The following is a 19,350-nucleotide window of genomic DNA, read 5'->3' on the forward strand; positions in this document are numbered from 1 at the left end:
TATTTGGGAAATGAGCATTATTTCTGCACTGTGTGCCATGGTGCGGTGGTGGTGAATATGGTAGTTGATGAAAGGTGATTAAATTATTCAGAATGGGTTGAGAGGCTTACTTTCCTGGTGGGTCTTAAGTTGAGCCATTATGGAAACCTTTGGTTAAGCGTTTTCTTTCAAGATTCCAAACGCAAAGCTGTTTGTGTAGATGATTTCTTTTTTCGCTTGCAAAGTATTCGTACTGTTCGGGATAGTTTCGTTTTATCTTTAATCTCTTGCATCTTCTAATTGCTCCATTATAAAATATACGGCTCACCCCTCGGCGGAGGTATAAATCCCACACCAATATGTTGGCTAAGGGTAGAGACTGTCGAATAAAAACACCTCTTTCTCTCGCGCGTCATCGCCGCGAAACTCCCCGCGCGTAAGCGAGTGTGCGTGCGGGTGTATTACTGAAATTGGTCAGTTATAAAAAAAAAGCAACTGGAAATTGTGCACATAAACCACGATAAACCAGATAGCGGGTCCGCGATAATGATGCGGCAGCTCCAAAAACCTGAGTGCCGTGTGTCTGAATTTCGTGGGTCCACCGTCTCGTGCGCAAGATGGTTTCGGTGTGGTAATAAAAGCTTAAGGGTATGTATGTATTTTTATTTTAAGTTCCATGACTTCTCATCTCCCTAGACCGCAGTTTAAGTGTTCGAAAAGGTGAACATTCTTAAAGTGGAAGGACAACCCGCAGTTTATTTCCGTGTGCTATTCGCTGCGCCGAACGTTGTTGTTCGAAGGCACGGAGCAATAAAACGGGGAAACATATTCGCACACTAAAATGATAAGCAACAACAACGGCCCCCCGGCACCACCACTACCGATTTCCGCGCCACATGACATAATCTCGGTTGTTTGTGTTTCTCGGCATTTCTACGCTGTCAATGGAATGGAATGATTCAAGTAGTTGGATTGATGGTTGGTGGTGGTGGTGTGGATGTTGTGTGCTAGAATTCGCCTCACATCCTAGCACCCTCCTGGCAAAAGTGTTGCACAATTCGCGATCCATTCCTTCATCCGCGTACTGACCCACTACTCTTACTCACCACACATTCCGCGCGGATTGTATTTGTCCCAGTGCGAGCTTTGAGCGCATACTGTTTGGTTGGGTGTGTGATCTTGCAAATCATAACGCGGTCACAGTGAGGGGTGGATTTTGTATGCGTGATTTAGCAGCTATACGCCCACGATAATGGGCAGCGCTGTAGTTATGATAACGTAGCAATGGAATGTTGCAGCAAAACGTGCAGTTCTACGAGAAGCCATTTGTGCCATTACTTTGGGAAAGAAGTGTAGATTGATGCATTTGACGAACGTAAATGAACTACTCTGAATTCGATAAATAAACTGTGTACTACAAAAGAGAGTAATTTCACTCTTTCATTTGTTGATCATTGCCATAGTCTTGTATAAGAAATAATATTTTCTGTGCAAAACCTTCCCTTGGTATTATGCATTTAAAAGTATATGGGATACATTCTTACATTTTTTCGGCAACAAACTGGTAGTCTTCATTAACCTTATTAATATATTCTACTTAATAATTTTCCAACCCAGATCGTTTGGTGTCATTTTCATGACGTAATAAAGCTCGTTTTTGAATCATCACATGGTTCATAAGGTCCATGGTTCTTCTCAGAATTAGGTCTTTCCTCGAACTGAAAGTTTTCTCCAGTTCTGTACAATGTCCAAGGCTATACTTCTCGAAGTCAAATTAGTTGTCTATACCAGATTTCTTTTACAAAGCTCCTGCTCTGCCTCTTACTCTAAATAAGATCCTTTTATGGTGATGCTAATTACAGCTCAATTTATTCTTATTCTAATTTGACTTTATAATCGTTGCTGCGAACAAGAACATGACCACATCTGTGGCCCACCATTCGGAGCAGTAAAAAAATCGGAGTATAGACGATATTTCTTTATCACGGTTTGAACCCAGGGAGGACGAGTTGTTTAGCCGTGCTTTGCTAACTTTACTATGCGACCATCTCATGTACAACATGTTGAAAAATGCTTCACCAAACACCAAAATTCAGGATGATGTAAATTCTTTTTGGTGTCGAAATGGTCAACAAAGGTTATCGTGTTTAAACGCGTAGTGTGTTGCTCAGTGATTCTATTAATGTATTTCAAGACAGATACGTTTGTAATTCATTCAACAATCAGGAACACATTCAGTACGTGGAGGTTTTTTTTCCCCTAACTCTATCTTTATCAAAATTCACCCCATTCCAATGAAAGGGCCTAAAGAGGCGTATAACTTTGCGTGCTTAAAGGGTTGTTCCGTAGCGGCAATGGTCGCTTATTATCACTGTCCCAGTAGTTGCCGTATCACTGGTTAAAGTATGCTGTGAGTGCAAAAAGCCACGATTGTTGTTTCTGCGTCTCGCGGATTTCATTCACGGACGCCGTATTCCAAATGCAAGAAAGACGGATGGGCGCTTATCATCGTGCATCGTTTCTAGACGTTTCCTTCCAGCAGCGGTCTCAGCCAGCGGTCAGATATTGTTACGATATTCCCGACCGTCATGCATGATTCGGTTTGATCTGGTTACCGGAACGCGCTGCTACCCACAGACAGCGGAACAGTCCGGTAAAGATCACAGACATGGCGCAAGTACCCATTGGCTGGACATTCATTTGATCCGGGAAAGACGATACTCGGGGTGGCTTACAATTGGCATTAAACCGGACCAACGATCACGTAAGAATGAAATCATTCCCACTGTTATTGCTTTATTGCGAATGTAAAAATAGAAGCAATTCGAAAGTGGTTGGGTTGCGTGAGTACAGTATATGATTTTGCATTAAAAAGAACAAATCAAAATCTATTGCCATTGGTTCGGTAAAGCTTCGCTCAATTAAAATGCTGCTTATCCCGCACGCTTCACGGGTCAGTGGGGGTATTTCGCGTTCATTTCGGCACTGTACCACCTGATTATGAAGCGATTTGGCGAACATTGAGCTTTCAACTGGCGTGGATCGGACAGAATTTTCCACCGCTTCAAAACACTAACGTCGAAAAAATATCACCAACATGACCGCACACAGGTTACCTCCGGTGGTTCAGCAGAATGGAGTGGCGAAGGATGGTGGTCGTTTGCTTGTAACGGTAGCTTACCCGCAGTGGCAGTGTTCCGGATAGCTGCTGTCAGTCAGACGCTGGTTCCATTCTGTGGTTCCGTTTCGAAACGGTTCGTTTCTTGTTCCTTCTTCCGAATGCCGGCGCTCAAGTACGGAGTTCCACCATACCACACTCTTGAGGTAGAGTTTGCTTCGTTGCCGTGTTTGCCACCGCAAAACTCGATGTCTGCGTGTTGCTTTACCTATGCTGTCTAGCTCCCACCTCTAGCCTGAACCGATTCGTAGACAAAGAATAAATGTACAAACCGATAAACCGTCCAAAAGATACGTCCGGTTCAATTGCCTTCGCGCATGAGAGTGCACCGAAAATGTTCCAACATTTATCGAAACAAATTAAAACCCGCGCATGGGTGGTAGAGTTTGCAATGAAATTACTTTTATTTGTGCATATTTTTCGTTTTATGTTCAAACGTTCCATTAAAAGAACGAATTAGCGCATGCTTTTGCCGACCATGCTGTTCTTTTGATGTTCTGCACCGGCACTTGTTGACGTTGAGATGTTAACGCTTGGTTTACCGGTTGATGATTCGAGGTGGAAACTCTTTCGGTTTGAAGGGAATGAAGCAAATCTTTTCGAAAACTCGCACTCCATCCATGCTTCGGTCGGTTATGCTTTGAAAGAGTTTATATTTTACTACACTTTTGATTGGAGGGCTAATTTATTCAGCCTTATCACTTTGTTGAAACATTGCTGACTGAATGATAGCTTTACTAAAATATTAAAATCAATTTAAACCGAACAATAAAGCGAGTAATTATTCCCCAATATTGTACTTGTATGTAGAATCGTCCATCGTCGTCCAGATGAACAAATAATTAGTATCATCCGTCAATTCTGCCACAAACCGGATTGATAAATGTGTACACGTCACAGCAGCAACCACAAATGCCCCGCATACATACGCGTGTGATTCGAAGCGCACATTCACCAGAGCAGAATTGTCCAAACGCGTGAATCATTTGGGAGTTTCCTCTGGTGCGGCTATAGTTGAACAATTCTTAAATCAATGACGTCATTAAAACCAGATTTAAATTATTACGCAAATGTTCGCAACACAAAACAAATTAAATGCTATTGAACATTCAATTAGTTTCAGCAATTGAAGGTTATTTAAAACTTTTATCCAAACGACAAAACCTCACTTTTAGATTGTTTAAAATTAATGTTGTTAAAGCATGTATTACTTGACTATCTGTGACGTTAACTTAATATTCAGTGCTGTAAAAGGGTTGGACTTTAGGTAAGAAGAATTTCAAATGTTGTTCCAACGTTCCAAAACATTTTTTTATAAATTCTGCGCTTGGAGAATGCCCGGTTGGTGTATAAACTACTGGTTATACTTTTACCTTGAAGTCGGATATAGTAAAGTCCATTCCATCAACATTGACATGAGATTTGATTTGAGATTTACGCTCTTGCGTAAATTGGACTATTTGCCGCCACGGTGGAGACGACCCAAATGCGTCAATGGTTGGTTTTGAATAGATAAGCAAGATTTGCTTGGTAGAATATTGAAATTCATCCTACAAACCTGCTGTAAATACCGATTGGGCGGTTGAGACGAAGATCTCAAAGAGATAGATAAGATGATAAGGACTGAAATTTAATTCCAGTTGGTGAGATAAATGGGTTAGATGGTGAATATTTCAAATGTTGTTTACTTTTATTATCTATTCTTTACTTCGATTGTAAAAATAAAATTAAAATAGTAGTACTAAAGTCAATTTTTTATTTTTATCATTACTCCCAAAATCATTACGATAAAAAGTTCCCCAAAACGAGCTCCCAAGTGAGCTCCTTCCTATCATTGAATAAATCATTATGCGGAGCAAGTTACAACATCTTATACGGTATGCACAGAAATCCCAATCGATAAAATAGTGCTTATTTAAAAAAAAAAGCAACCAATTCATTACTATTCCGTATAATGAGGCACAAGTTTAATGTTGTTGACTGCAGTGCATCCGTTCATTTTTTATAACGTCGTTTTTACCCATATCAACGTATCTCGACAATTCCCGGCGGCATGGCACAACATAAATTTATTGTTTTTCGCTCCTCATGAGCAGCGTGTACGGTCCAAAAATTCTATTCAAACAATTCCCCTCCGGTACCGCCCTAGCTTTCCATTTGTCGCATGATGATGTTGGGCTTCTGCTCGAAATGAACGCAAACCTTATACCGCATTTAGGATCGGCGCCAACAGAGCAAAGATTTTGTTCCGGTACCCGTGACATCCATCGATCCGCAACCAAATCCGGTCGAGAAGCGCACCACCAGCAGCAGCAGGATGATGATGATGATGATGATACTGCCGTTTCAGAGCATTTGTCCGGAAAAGTCATTATTTCGGTCATCATCCCCTTGCCGCCGCCAGTGGTTAATATTTGGAATGCTTAGGAGTGCTATTTCCTCTAGACCTGTCATAACAGCACCGCAGCCTAGCAGCATCACAGAGCTAGGGGCCGAATGGCCGGGATGTACTTTGAGTGAAAGGGCAGCAAAATGAACTGTCACTGCGTTTGTGTTCTGGAAAGATGAAGGACGAGATATGACGTTGATAACCGCTGCATATCGAATGGATTCAGTCATACACACGAACAGAAGTTATATAAAAACGGGAAAATACATTTAAAAGTTTTATTTGATTTTATACTTTTGATATCAAATCAAATATCCTATGACGAACAAACATGGCTATAGTCTGTTTAAGTATTTAAGTCCATAATTATAGTTGCTAGTTGTCGGAAAAAGGCATACGGCAGACGAACAATCTGTATGATTCATTGGCAATAAATGTTGGAACAGATTTTGTCATGCTTTTCCAAGTTTCTGCGTGAGGTCGACGGAGCAGAAAAAACACAATTCATCTCCAATCTCATCGCACCTGTGCGTTAACCAACGTCAAACAGTGATGACTAATGATATGAATGGTGAAAGCTCTGTTCCGCTCAATGTCCGTATCATCTCAACCAACCAACGGTTGGGATGTAATCTTCCACACGTTGGCAAATCTTCCACAAGTTGGATTCGATTTGTTATCCCATGGAACATGTTCTAAAATCGTGTAACTATTTACAATATAATCTCTTCTCTCGCTATTGGAACGGCAATGAAGAGGACGATGTCTTGGCTTCCTCGACTCTTTGTGCTGTTCGGTCCAGGGGGGTTCGTGTATGCATACGTGGTAGATTTATTTTTAATGCTTTGTCCGGCTTCGCGTTTTTAAGCGCGCAAGGACGAAAATGAAATTTTTCCATCCGAAGGACAAGCCGGTCGCCACCCTTCGAAACGATCTGTCCAGCCAATGGGTCGTCCTTTTGCGCGCTGGTCGGCTTTGTTCTGGGGATTTCCATTTTTAAAACAACGGCCGATTGTTCGATCAAATGGAGAATGTCCCATGCGCATGGTGGCAATATACCAACAGAACCTTATGTTTTATTACTTGACTATTAATAGCGGAATAGCATTTAGTCTTTGGGTTTGACGGAGCACACCAGCTTACTCCAGCGGCTGGGACAGTAATTTCCATTGCACATAAGGTTTTTCCTTTACGTGGTATGATAGTCGAATAAGGCGTAGTCTTTGTGTCTCTCTCATCCAATGCTGTAATTTGTTAGCTATAATAGCATCATGTGGTCAACCACAAATGAGTTCTAGTTGTTTTGCTGAGTAACGGACCAGAGGAGTTTTGGTGGCATTTTTTTGTTTGTTTGTTGAGAGACGTATGTTCTATCTCCGCTTGTCCAGTCCGCGGAAGAGATGGGTGTGTGTGTGTGTATTTGTGTATAAATTGTCACCATAATTGACATCATAATTAGCACCACCTGGTACAACTGTCGCTTCCTGGCGAGCGATAAGATGTAGCGGTTTTTGGGTGTGTTAGCACGAGGGAGCAACTGAACGCCACTTCCGGACACATATATCCCACCTACACTCTGACGTGCGATGCCCCAAAAGTTGGCCAAAGCGGCGGAATCGGTGTTGCGTGCTGAGAACAACGCGCCACAACGTCACGAGCCGCAGCCGTTATCAGGTTCAGGCCAACAACGCGCGTGAGATATAATGTCCGTAGATTTGTGATGGCGTATCAGCAAGGTGAGCACTGGTGGGAATTGGGTTCTCGTACTACTTGTTGATTTGCTGCGGTAGTGGTGTCACGCTGTCGGTGTGTCCAGGTTGGAACAAGGCCAATAATGCACACGATAAAAGAATGACCTAACACTTTCGGGGCTTGATTCGTTTCAGTCATTTAGTAACCCGGTGGTTCGGTTGGTTGTCGGTAACTTAACATTGGAAAGGTGTATCTGCTGCCACCAAGGAGTTAAAGCAAGAGCATTAAATAATTTAAAAGTGCAATAGTCAAAATGCTAATGAGCTAAAGTGTGATAATTGCAGTAATCAACGGCGCAACATGCATTTAGCAGGAGAGATGATGCTGGCGCTCGACTTTGTGAGTAATCCACGTGTGTACTTTTCGAGCTGATAAAATACTGTCGCCTACTGTTTGTACTGCAATCTGCAAGTATAGTTCACCGTCTAATGTTTGGAATCTCTGTCTCTCCTTGGCAATGAGTGCAGCTGGCTTGATGTGGACATCTATCAATTCTCTAATCTCCAAATGCGCACCCGCAAGTTTTTATTGCAAAAAAAAAACCCCTACACACACCGTGAGAGAGGGTCACGATTATTGCACAAACGTTGTCCATTTAAAGCATCTGTGATGGGCTAAATGGCAGAGCGAGGAATGTGGAGTTGGACTGTGCGGAGCGCTGTCCGACACCGGCGGCAAGCTCAGCAAGTAGTAAAGGCGCAACAAACGGATCGGTGCCATACCTTGGCATGGTTTATGCATACCGTCGGCGCAACGGTCTCCGTACGGGTGGAACAACACGAACAGCGCGCACAAACTGCTTGTCTGTCACTTGTCTCCAAGGCAGTCATCATCACCTCCATGGCCATGCCCTGTGTATGTGTTGTTGTGTTGCCTTTTCGCTGAAGCGTACAGTGTTCCCGGTCGGATCGGGTGCGTTTGCCGAAGGTGTCCAATATGGGGAGACAGTGTGGTACGAAAGTGTATTTACTTTAAGTAAAGCCGAGTTTTATGGCTTCCAAGGTATATATCTGGTGTAATATGATAAACATTCCATTTGAGCCGCCAACGGTTCTAGCTTCAGGGTCTAGTTCAAACAATGATCTTTCTCATACAATTGCCCAACCAACCTTCATTATTGACAAATTATTAAACTTTGGTACATGTTGAGAGTTACTCCATTTTAGAATGTTAATACTCTAAAGAAGTTTAGATAATAAACTTGATATATTGACACTTATATTGATATTGATATCCGATCCTGAAGACTCTTCAATACTTCTTCCTCTAATACAGCAACAAACAGCACGATAAAAACGTGTATTGTATTGTATATATTGACTAAAATCAAAATAAAATATGAAGGATCAGCACACATACGTTCCACACTGTACGTATTACGTGTCCTCCAACGGTAGCTGTACATACGCCGTGAACACTGTTCAATCACCCGGTAGAGGACGAATATCTCACAGGTTGTGCCAACCCAAAACATTTCGCACCGTGAAGCGAGAGTCATCTTGCATAGGTGGATGCATCTTATGTGCACGTATGTCTCGCATATTGACAGATCAACAAATGAAGAATTGCATTCGCCGTCCGTACAGCTGAAATTGCTCAATACAAAAGCCGCCCGTTTGTGGAGGAGTTGATTGAATGTCGTCAGCTGTATTGCCAAAGTCATACCCACAACACCACCTTCCGGGGTGGATTCGTGTGTTATCAGCTGAGTTGTCATCCATCCATGTGCGTTACATCGAGATAACAACGTGAAGCTTTCCAACTCCACGCTCAGAAGCTATTAGCCACAAAGTTACGGGTTAGAATGATTAGTCTACCAAATACAGCGCCCTGTACTTCATCAGCTTCGCCTAATTGTAATCAATCGGGTACTCAATCCAGGGAAGATTTTTTTTTTTCGTGCTCTCCTCATGGGAGTTATATGCGATGGCGATGGTATACAGGCGGGTTGTGTGATTATTCATGAATAATTGATAAATTTATCATCAAGGAAATCACTGCCTTGTGTATGCGCCCGTTGCTCTCGCACCAGAAGACGATTTGTACTGTTTGCACACCTTTAATCGATGCATCAGAGCGCGGGAATGGATCAGAGTGGCGCGAGATGCAATCAACCGGTGGTAAAGATAAATAACTCATTTCCTCGTGCGCTTCCCGCGTGTGTTCTGCCATGTTTGGGCTGTTCGCGACCGCGAGTCAGCTTAGCTTTAGTGCAGGGAAGCTTATTTGCGATGTGAAAAATACTGGCTTCACGTTGAAAAAGATTTAATGAATGCCGGTTTTGCGAAAGCACTGAGTGCGCTGGCAGCAGCGTGGCGGGATAAAATTCCAATGATGCAAGACTGCCTGGAATTCAAACACCCAGCGCAACTGTTGGGCTGGATTAGTGCGTGTCAGTAATATTATTATTATAATAAGTATTTTGTGATTTAAATTAGATTTGAAATTACTATTCCACTCAATACCTTTTTGCAAGAAGTTCATGTAATGGAGTTGATGGATGATGATAGACTGTTGACGTCACGTTTGCATAATTAAAAAGAAACTACTACTCCCGATGGGCAGCACTTCAATTCTCATCGCACTTAGTTTTTGTTGATTCCAATCGTCACTCTCAGCTGCTCGCTGCTTCATAACTGGGCTCTGCAAATAATAAACTCTTACTCTTTTAACAATAATAACTCTACAGTATCGTAACGATCGTAACGCAGCTGACGATTGGCGATGACCAGTTCAAGTCACTCTCGGGCCCAGTTGGCAACAACATCCTCATCGCTTCGCACGTCTCGCGCCGTATTTACCGTATTTTGTGATCCAAAAATATTTATCATCAGCATCGTTTTATGGACATAATCGCATTTGGTGTGGTTGGGTTGGGTTGGACCCGAAACCATTGGTTGTAAAATGTTTATCCAAATAGAAGCAGTGAGTGTGCTGTGGGGTTTTTTTTTGTTGTTGTTTGCTCATTACATACCCCGTGTCTGTCCCTCTTTTTGGCAGGTTTCCTATTGCATGCACAATTTTATTTACTATTTTATTCATCACTCCACTGCTGACGAACATTTGCATGGCGAGGCATTTTATGGAATCTCTCTGTGCATGCACGGATACTGTTTTCTTTTTTTTCGTCTCCTTTTGTACCGGTGGCGCTCCAAAATTCAACCGGCGGGGAGCGTCTTTACTTTCGGCCGGTTTTGTTTTCCCCCCCTTTGTTTGCGGACGAGAAAGATCGTGACGGGAATTGATGCAGAGCTGTACCATCTATTTTAATGCGAGGGGGTTCAAATCAGGGTTCGTATGTGAAATAGTTGAAGGACAGACACACGGTCAGGAAGCTTGCATAAAGTTAAAGTTCTCCTATGCAGCAGTACGGAGTTATCTTCGACGTCTTGACGCGTTATGGCACATCGCCTAATAAATGGGTTCTGGTTAAGTGTTGCTTTTTGCTGAGAGGAAATAACTTCAGTAGTAAGGTGTGAAGATGATGTACGCATTTGAGTTCGAGCAGGACTGCTCGTACAAATGTTCCAAGTAATGCCTAGAGGATAGAGATGTATGAAAGGCAAGGTGTGACATTGCACATTGCATTGCATGGCAAACGTGGTCGGCGCGTGTTTCTTCGTGTGGAGTGATATTTTTATGACTGCTTTAAATCCAAAAAATAAACCGGAAAGGTGTTAAATTTTCGCAGTACACATAAAAAATCATTTACGTTCACTCGTGATAGTAATTGCTTAATGTCTTAAGCCAACCGCTTGTTGGGAATGATCATCTGTACGTTATTTAACGTCTGTACAGCAAATGTGCATGTGAGGTTATTTTGATAAGCTTACAGTTGAAGGGGTTTTAGTAGTCACAGCAAACGTGACCATAGTTATGTGCGCCCTTCCCAATAAATAAACCCAATATCTGCGTCGGTGCGCAAGAACACATCATGTCGGTGCCGCTCGTCTATCAACGGAATTGTTTTAGTATGCGAAGGTTTTATTGGTGTCTACTCATTTTAAATATTTGAAAACCTTATATGGTTTAATTTATTCTAGAAAACTACATATTCTCAAGAACACTCAGGTATTGTCTAGAGAAAAACTAAGGATACCTAGTATTAACCTAAACCAGTTTTTTTTGTATGAGTTTTGACGTTTTCAGTGCGTTTTGACGTATTTTTTTTATGAAAGCAACAAAAACATGATTATGAACCAGATATTTTAATATAAATCAAAACCAGACTTATAATTTGTTGCATATGATGCTCCCTTATGTCCTTCTGTAAAAATGCTATGTCCTTTTCGAATCTGTTCAGAATGATACAGTCAGCAGTACCTGGAATTTTTGGCAGATTCTAAAGCTAAAGGCTTAAGCTTTATAACTTATGATATATGATCTACCCCATTATTTGAATTAGAATGTCGCTGAGATAGATCTATAATTCGCACCTTATGAATCTAATTCGAAAGAATGCTGAGTCTGTTGTAAGCTTTCTCGATTTATTGCAAAGCTTTCAGTGTGTCAGTTGAGAAGGCTTAATAGAATTTCAGATCTATCACTGCACATTCTGGTTCTTTTCCCAAACAGAATACCAAAATAACTTCGAAAAATGCATAAACCTGGAACACTAATCATCGTAAACTTCCATAAAGCACACCTTCTATAAAACTAGTTTCCGATTTTCAAGAAGCTTAAGAACCTTATTTGTTTCTTGTCGGTAAACTATACAGAAACGACCACAGTTTAGTTATCAGCTGTACCGTATCCTATCCTGGCGCTGCGGTTCGAAGATGGTACGGTGTATGCTACAAACGTATTTCCCATATTGTGCCGTAACTACGCACACAAAATTGGTACCAACCATCACATTCAATATTTGCCCAACGTGCATTGAACCTTCATCATCAAATCTCGCCCTTTTATAAATGTCCAATTCACATCGAAATAAAGGGAAGATTAGAAGGTTGCTGTTGTTGATTGTCGGCACTGAAGGATGTTTACAGGGGATTGATTTTTGCTTGCTTGCTTGCGGTACACACCTGACGGATTCCCTTGTGCTGGTATTTTTGGTTCCGCAGTTGTGGGTAGGGCCGCCGCCATTCCCTCCCAAATTGCGTGGGAAATTATGTGGCAATCCATCTTGGAAAATACAGATGCCTGTTTGAGGGATTTACTGTACTGTTTGTGAATGTGGGCAAAAGCAGGTATTATTTTTATACCAAAATCAGAAAGAAAACGTCGCATCACCTTTCACGGTGTTGCTACCGTACCGTTGGGAGCTAAAAATACATTAATTATGTACGCCTACTCACTTCAAACCACCATAAGCGCATAGGAAATGGGAAGGACAATAATGGCGAATCCATTGAAGCGTACTAGAAATTAACCTAAATGATTTTTCAATTTAATCTCCGAGGACACTCGAACTCGAACCCGACGACAGTTGTGCTCGGTGCAATGTTTCATCTTCAACCAGAGCTCTCAACCCGGACCGAATGCCGAAACCCACCGTGCATTGAGCATTTGCCTCATTGTAAACCACTTGTTGGTTTTATGCTATTTTGAACGGACACCGGGCGCACATGGCGCATGGTTGGGTGATGGCGAATTTCATTTATGCTGCTGCTAGTCGATGGTCATGCAATATTTATTTAGGTCTGGGCTGTTGTTGTTTTTTTGCGTGTTTCGGGAGTCTCTATGCCATACACCTTTTGAGCTTTTTTTTTTACCAGAATCTGTTTGCATGCACAGTCCACCCCCAATGAAGACAAACTTACGGAAACACGGTCCGCTGAATGGTAGGGACACAGCTTTCGGGAGGGTGGGTGTCGTTCTGCTGCTCGGTGGTCCTGTTGATTCCCCATCCGACGGGGAAGTGGATTGTTGAATCGATTATGATGCTCTGGCGCTAGTTTTCATTTGCTCTCCGCTACTGCACACGGGATACGGGGTTGGGGTCGGATGAGATGATGGAGCAGCATTATGGGCTTATTGTGGTACTCTGACCACTAACGGGCACCACTGAAATTGACATAAAATCGTTTACTTTGCTTTAGCGTAGCAGTGGCAAAGTCGACAGGACGATGGTAGGCTGTGAGAGCCAACTATTATTATGCCACTGTCAGAAGGAATGGACGTGTTTTATCCACTGATTTTCGAACAGTCCCGGGGAGAATAGATGTTGGCAAGATTCGTTCGATACGGGACACGTAATATCGACAAAATAATCGCAGCTTAGTACGAGAGTAGTCATAACATCATGATTTTACTATGTGTGTGCGTCTGTGTGCTGGGTTTTTATTCGATGTGCAGTTTATTTTGCTCGTAGTCGGAAATCCGTTCCAATCCGATCGGTTGTTTATCCGATATATACTGATTCGGTGAACTAAAGGTAAATGATGCCGTTTTAACAATTTTTGTCACTGTCTAATATTAAATTTTAAACAAAAATAGTCATCTAAAAATAAAGGAAAAATTTAAGATAAATTATGCATGAATTTCCAGCGAATATACTAAACAGTCACATAATACATAATCATTTTTTTAAATTTATCTAAAATGTTTGCGATATGTTAATAGTCCGCAATTATGCCTATCGAACCAAAATATTGCATCCTCGTGTCTCACATACTGACATACATTGTAGGCGAGTCGCGTGCACGTGTGCACACCGGCTGTTTCCTATGCATTATTCATCACTGGCTTTGATGTTTAAATTTGCCACACCATTGCAGTCCTGCATAGAAACACACACACAGATACTGAGCTGAGGGTTGATATAGGTAGCTGCCAGTTTTCTTAAATAGCATCAACAGCCAGCCAAAGAAAAGGGCCGATGCAGAGCAGTTGCTATGTAGCGGCTAGAGAGTTGCAGCATAAATTGCCTATTCATAACGCACAATTGTTTGTTGGCCGTCCCGGGCTCTTCCCGCGTTCCTCCCGTCCCGGTGTGATCCATACGCTGCTCCATGCTCGTGGTCTTGCTCCCTTCATCGAGCTCAATTAACGTAATCTGCATTTCGATAAAGTGAATTGAAGCTCACTTATCAGTACGCTGCTAACGTCGTCGTTATCGTCGTTGGTCGTGATGGTGATTGGTGCCGGGGAGTGTTGGAAAAAAGCATGGTCAAACTGATGCGAAAAAGAAGACAACTTGATGAATCTAAATTCCAATCACAAAAAAGCGTCAATTAACAAGATATCGCAACGCTTGCCAATTTCACGTGCTGCTGTATGATGCTTTCTGTTGGTGGCAAAATGCTTGACACAAAAATAACAGATATTCGTTTATCTTTTGCTAAAGTAGCATCGATCAAAGAATGAAAGTATCTTACTGTTAGATAAGCCAATATGCATTTGAATGTCTAGAGTCTGCTGCTCTAATAAAAATCTGTGTCTGCAATGTTACGAAAGATAATGAAGCATTTTACTCACCAGCAACTTGCCAAATGAGACTTAATTTTACATAAGCGTCACCTTTCGCTTTCATTCGTAAATTGGAAAAAGAAAAATGTTCGCCTTAAACGATTGCTTGTTGTTGGCATGTTAATCCCAGCGCTTCGGATACAACAAAACCAACGAATAGATGGGGACGTACCAAATAATTGTATTACTACGTCTACAATTGCATACTATCTCCAGCATCATTAAGCACTACTGCTGCCCCGGCCCGGTTTTTCCACTGTCTTCGAGTAGGTATTAGTTTGTGTAACAGCAAGATTCGCTTACGATAAAACGGTAATCCTGTACAGTGTTTCCCACTTCTGCCGTCCAGAAAATGTTGAGCATTTGGTTAGGCAAAACATTAGAGCGCCCCAAAAGGAAACATTTAACGGGCGTGATTGTCGTCCCGTTTGCACAGTTTGGCTTAAATTCATTAAACGTTCGCTTTCTTCTGCGTTCTTCTCGATTGGAACGATTGTAAGACGCTCGTTATGCATGCCTCGAGGGTTCCGGTGTTCCTTCAAGGACAATTTGAAAAGCGCCAGATGTCGACATGCTATGTTAGCAAGCGACGACACATGTTATGGATAGGCTCGCTGGGTTCGTAAAGGTGCTTAGATATAGAGTATAACCCGTATACTCTATTTTTAGTGTATTTTCTGACTCATTGGCAAACTTACTCATTGTAAAGTAGATAAGCAATTATAAAATAATATTTTCTACATTTATAATGCCATTAAAGAAAATGTTCAAGGTGTTGTATTTGTGTTTCAAAATATTTGCTTTAATCCTGGGAAATTTATTAAATTATCCAATTTAAAGAAGCATACATGAATGACTTACTATCAAACGTTATACATTTGGGTAACGAATAGCAATAGTATAATTGTTGTATAGATGATATTTTGTTTTGAATAACAAATTTATCAATGATTTTTCTTAAATGACGATAAGCAATAGCAATAAAACCAAATTTAGATTGTGATATCCTCTCAAGGAGGCGCCCAGTAGTTGACGATGAAGGACAGATACCTTGTGAATTAGTAAACGAATCAAAACATAATTATATGGCAGAAAAGCAACGATTTTAACTTGTATTTTACAAGATTCCTCATACGCCTATAATAAGTTTCAATGTCTCTATGAAAATGACTAGATTTGCTTTGTTGAACTTTTATAATAACTAGGGAAATTCCATGAAAGTTTGACGATGAAATCTTTTCTTGTTTTGTTGATTTGAACAAATTATACTTACTTTAAATTATTTCGCACTAATTTTTTTCCATTTTATCCTTTGCGCAGATGTCAGGCGAACAGTCATTGGCTCCGCGGCCTCATCGGCCAAAGTCGGACAAGGAGCGCAAAATCGGCCATCGGAGAGTTGGCGAGGGTGGCGAAATTACGTACAAGAAAATCCAAACCACCACAATTATGGGCTCGATTCAGCTCGGTATACAACATACGGTTGGTAGCCTCGCATCGAAACCACGGCGTGATCTGCTGATGATGGACTTCTGGGAGCTGGAAACGATATCCTTTCCACCGGAAGGTTCCAGTATGACACCCGCACACCACTACAGCGAGTTTAAATTTAAAATCTACGCTCCGATTGCGTTTCGGTACTTTCGCGACCTGTTCGGCATTCAGCCGGACGATTTTATGGTAAGTTATCCGTTCGCCATTTGGAACGGCTGCAAATCCGTGTGCTGAACTAATGTTTGTTTAATTTCCGTTACAGATGTCTATGTGTTCAGCCCCGTTGCGGGAACTGTCGAATCCGGGTGCATCTGGTTCGATCTTCTATTTAACGGATGACGATGAGTTTATCATTAAAACTGTTCAACACAAAGAGGGAGAATTCTTGCAAAAATTGTTACCAGGGTAAGAAGAATTAGCGAAAGATGTAACGCTCTGCACGTCAAATGATCCAATATTTGGTTATGTTCTTCTCCTCAGGTACTACATGAATCTAAATCAAAATCCCCGCACTCTTTTACCGAAGTTTTTCGGTCTGTACTGCTACCAGTGCAATAGTAAAAACGTTCGATTAGTCGCTATGAACAATTTGCTTCCCTCTTACGTAAAGATGCACCTGAAATACGATCTCAAGGGTTCTACGTACAAACGAAAGGTACTGTTTTGGCTGCCTGTTAGAGACGTAAGCAAAGAATCAATGCGCTTCAATTCACTGAAACTTCTTTTTACAGGCCAACAAAGCGGAACGATCGAAATCGTCGCCCACGTACAAGGATCTAGACTTTATGGAGCATCACCCGAACGGACTGTTTCTTGAGGCGGAAACTTACAGTGCGCTGATCAAAACGATCCAGCGAGATTGTCGGGTGTTAGAGTCTTTTAAAATTATGGATTACTCGCTGCTCGTCGGCATCCACAATCTCGATCTAGCTGTAAAAGAGAAACAAGAAGCGGCGGCTAAGGCACGATCTGAAGGTGAATCGGACTACGAAGACGCACCAGAAGCGGACCAGTACATGGTACAGGAGCGGGAAGAACAGCGAACGACAGCCCTAAACAGGAGCAGGTAAGACCGTGTGATTTACCACCTTAGAAACATATACATGCATGTATATTTGCTTGCGAAAGAGCAGAATGAAATCACACCAAGATATCGTTTGTCGCGAAAATTGAGCGTGTGGCTGTATTATGGTTTTTCTACCGTTCCCAGCTGATGTGGTTATGATTTTGTTTTAGTTTTTTGCACTGCTGTTCAGATAGTTTTTTGTACAAACGTACTACACTAAAAAATTACATAGCTTTTTGACAGTTTGATGGCCATGTTTTCTTAAAGGCATTATCTATTTTGCTTACAGAGATTTTCCGTTTTATTTTAGACACCTTTAGGACAATGTTGAATGAGTATAGAGAAATATTGATTTTTTTTCTATTTTCTTCAGCTAATATAATGTCCATTGCAGATATTTATTGTTATTTAATTATTTTTTATCGCGTTAATACTAGCTATTGGCATGATTTGAGTTACAAATGCAATTTTATTCTATTCAAAACTCCCAAAAAAACGAAAGAAGAAACGATTTTTGAAGCTGAAAATTGAGTTTCAAATACTGATGTTTTCATTTTTTGCAATACAATACAACGCGTAAGCGATTAAGAAAGCTGATATTAATTAGCTAAGCAGAATCTTGATTTTGATGTATATCATGTTTCATTTAAGTTGTGTTTAGTAAATAGTCAGATATATTTTGCCATAAGTGTATAGCTTAGTAGAATTTTTTGCACCTACACTTCCAAAGGAACACATAACAGGAAAACTACGATACCGTGATTGATGAACACAAATAATGAGCCAAGCTTCCCAAATCTACGTTCAAACTATTAGGAGAAAATGTTAAGAAGTATGAGCTCTTTTATTTAATTCGATTCCGATTTTCAGGTTTTGACGAAGGGAGTGTTCAAATCCCCGAAAATCCATTTTAAATATTTCGCTTTGTTGTTGAAGTATTGATCCGAGGAAAAATTATAATGGTTGGAAATCAGTTGGTCTTCAAGACTTGATATTTAAAATCATACTTATAATGAAGCACTGGGACGCAATCGTCTGACGAATGTTAAGACAAACATGTACATTATAGGATAAGGGAAGATTGTCGTCACGTCATTTCACAATAACATACGGATCCATGGCGTTATTGACATAGAAATGGTGTCATAATGTTTCTGTACGGAAAAAGAAGGGAAAAACATTCTTCGCAAAACACTGAGCAAACTACACTTACAAATAATCTACCAAACAACCACCTGCACTTGATGTCTTGAGTTCCCAGGATATTTGCATCGCATCTAATACCCCATGTGCCATGTCCATTTCTGTCGCCTGTTTGGCTTTGTTTCGTGTCCCAAACCTTTTTTTCCATTATGACGGACTCCAATGTGTATTCCTATAGTTTATTTATGAACAAATCCCTTGTATGCCCTGCCTCCATCGTTACTACATTTGTTTGTTCGTCATAATTTCGTTACCCGTATCTCCATTTCAAGGCATTGGCCTTTTGTTCTTCAGATACACCGAAGTTAATTCGAATGCATATTGGAAAAAAATTACATTACTTTACCGATTCATTCCCATTCTTTACGTCCATAGAGCGATTGTTATACTAGCTGTTTCAATTAAACTTTTCTGTTAGATGTAGCACGAATCTGGAACAGTGTTTGTATCACAATGGCCGGTTAGATTGTAAAAAAGATGCAAATATGTAACGTACAGAGAAAACTTACTGACGGGTGCACCTTGTTCGTTTTTATTCTTCTCCCAATTTCCATCTTCCTGACGGTATAATGGATTTTTTTATCGGTACACAGGCACACAACCTACGGAAAGATGCTAATTAGGTATGATGACCCGTCTCGATGTGTGGACAGTAAACGTTTAGTGTTAGACTTAATCATTCACTGTTTCCGTATCAATTCCATTTCGTACATTTTTCGTGTCCAGATGGAAAATGTAATGGAGACGCCTGGTGTTTTTTTTTATTTGTTTGGTACAAAAAAGGGTTGGAACGGGAACTTTCTTTAATTAAATGGTACAAGATAATATAACTTCGCTGCATAAACAGTATGGTGGAATAAAATTCATAACGGAAGC

The 19,350-nt window shown here is 41.0% G+C and overlaps 1 protein-coding gene across 6 annotated transcripts in view; it reads left to right on the top strand.

Annotated features, from left to right (window-relative positions):
• Positions 1–19,350, top strand: part of LOC128305166 (phosphatidylinositol 4-phosphate 5-kinase type-1 gamma) — a 41,759-nt gene that overhangs the window by 5,044 nt on the left and 17,365 nt on the right. For all 6 annotated transcript variants that reach the window (XR_008287449.1, XM_053042490.1, XM_053042491.1 and 3 more), the window contains exons 3-6: positions 16,032–16,391; positions 16,468–16,610; positions 16,686–16,860; positions 16,937–17,271. Coding sequence is in view for 5 of the 6 variants with exons in the window: in XM_053042490.1 (XP_052898450.1) it covers positions 16,032–16,391; positions 16,468–16,610; positions 16,686–16,860; positions 16,937–17,271 (1,013 nt within the window). In the remaining variant the exon portion in view is untranslated. The remainder of the gene's footprint in view (positions 1–16,031; positions 16,392–16,467; positions 16,611–16,685; positions 16,861–16,936; positions 17,272–19,350) is intronic.

This window comes from Anopheles moucheti, chromosome 3 (genome assembly GCF_943734755.1).
Source record: "Anopheles moucheti chromosome 3, idAnoMoucSN_F20_07, whole genome shotgun sequence".
NCBI classification, from domain to species: domain Eukaryota; kingdom Metazoa; phylum Arthropoda; class Insecta; order Diptera; family Culicidae; genus Anopheles; species Anopheles moucheti.